We start from the raw sequence: 1900 nt of genomic DNA on the forward strand, positions 1-1900 counted from the left end.
ATGCCCATTTTCACCACAGTTCTCTTCTGTTCAAAAGCTTAAGCAAGAAGAATATTAAACCTGTATTTCTTTCTAGTAACCTTTTTTCTTTCTTTCTTATTTTCCTGCTGAATAACATAGATTGAAACAATGTATTAATGCACATGCATACTTAATCCTGTCCTAGTTCATGTTTATGTTATGCCTACGGGTCTGGTTTTACAGACTGGATTGTTGAATCCAGAAACTAGGGGTCTTCACTGGTTGCTGACGCTAACACATATTTATTAAGTAAAATTCCAGATGGAGAATTCAAAACCATTAACAGAAATAGTGGAAAGCGATGGAGGCTTATAACATATTCTCAACCCGCCTTGCCTTTTTAAATAAGCAATTTCCTCTACACCTAAACAACAATAAAGTAGGATTTCTTGAATCCCCACCAAAATATCCTCCATCATTTCCCTTTTCCCTCCCTTTATAAATCCTTGTCTCCATTCCACCATTGTCTGTCAGATGTGTGTCCTCACTTAGCCTTTTCTAACTAAGTTCTCCTTAGCTTTCCCCATTAAAATCATAATCTCTAAACTCACTAAGAAACCCCACTAAACTTCTTGTTATACCTCTTTCAACAATGGATACTGCAAGCAAGGCTAAAAAGCTCCAAGCTATGCGCAGTTTGAAGACTCAGTTTTATTACAATCTCATGTTTCTTTCTTTCGTTGCCTTGACGTGTAGTTTGCTTTTTTCCTGTCTTCTTTGGTTTCCATACCTATGTTCAACCATGAAGCTATTTCTATCTCTATCCATCCCAAATAAGTTTTCCTCCTTCTTTAGCCCCAAGTGCTTGTTTATACTGGTAAATGTCATTGTTGTCTTTCTTGTTGGAGAATCAAGGTTTGTTGGGTCTCACTCATCTCCAGAGGGCGAAATTTATGATGAATATGTAGAGAGGAGCTGGAGTCTTAGAGGTGTGTCAGCTCATCAAGACAAGGCAGAGGAGAGTAAACTGGAGGTGAACTTGGTTGACCAAGAGACTAATGTTCAAGATAAAGAAGTAGTACTGAAGGAAGAAGTTTCTGAATTAACCAACAAAGGAGATAAAGAAGTAGCGGTGAAGGAAGAAGAGGATGGAGAAGCTAATAAATTAACCAGCAAAGGAAAGAAGGATGCTCATGAAGAGGTTAAAGTAAAAGAAGATAGGCACGAGGAGAAGGAAATAAGTGTAGAAGAAGAAGAGAGTGGATTGCCTCCTGAGGAACTAAACAGAAGAGTCGAAGAGTTCATTGCAAGGGTTTATAAGCAAAGGTGGCTTCAAGCTCAGTTATTAGTCTGTTGTGAGGCATCATTACTAGGATCCAGACACTGTAGTGCCATCAGAAAGTTGGAGTAAATACTGTATTCCTTGCCGCTATGGTCATTATTTTCGGCACAATAAATCTGCGTACTTGGAACTTAGGAGAAGGGCTTTGTAATTAATCTGTACTTATAAATATTTATCTCTATTGACAAACAGTTTATAAATAAAGAGAATTCTTCATTTTTAATTTTTTTTACCTTTTAATTGAAAAGGAACGGCGAGAGGAGGGGAAACAAAAATGCTCTGGTGCTTTAAACAGAAGTGCTGACAATAAATATGGTATTGTAAAGGAAAATTTGGTGTTCTTAATTATTTTAGCCCCTTTGCAACTCCCAGCCTGATCCACGCAATTTTTTTTTTAATTAAGCGAGGCACCTCAATATACATAAATTACATAATTTAATGAATCATTAGAGGACTTCCAGATGACATGATTAAGTAAATTATTCTTATTCCTTGTTTTTAATCTCACAAGTTTAATTTTCATTCTCATTCATATACTCTTCATTTTCATTTTAAAACTTCTTTTGCACCCCAATCATTCCATTTTTTATTACCAAA

General features: G+C 36.2%; 1 protein-coding gene across 1 annotated transcript; it reads left to right on the forward strand.

Moving 5' to 3' along the window:
• On the forward strand, nucleotides 1–1526 carry LOC105123045 (uncharacterized). The gene has a single exon (XM_011022503.1). The coding sequence runs from the start codon at nucleotides 614–616 to the stop codon at nucleotides 1370–1372; it is 759 nt and encodes a 252-aa protein (XP_011020805.1). The 5' UTR covers nucleotides 1–613; the 3' UTR covers nucleotides 1373–1526.
• The last annotated feature ends 374 nt before the right edge of the window (nucleotides 1527–1900 follow it).

The sequence above is a fragment of the Populus euphratica genome, unplaced genomic scaffold (assembly GCF_000495115.2).
Source record: "Populus euphratica unplaced genomic scaffold, PopEup_1.0 scaffold8.1, whole genome shotgun sequence".
Classification (NCBI taxonomy): domain Eukaryota; kingdom Viridiplantae; phylum Streptophyta; class Magnoliopsida; order Malpighiales; family Salicaceae; genus Populus; species Populus euphratica.

Bases quoted from the DNA above. Each gene is read 5' to 3' on its own strand.
- LOC105123045 (XM_011022503.1), top strand. From the start codon at position 614: ATGGATACTGCAAGCAAGGCTAAAAAGCTCCAAGCTATGCGCAGTTTG.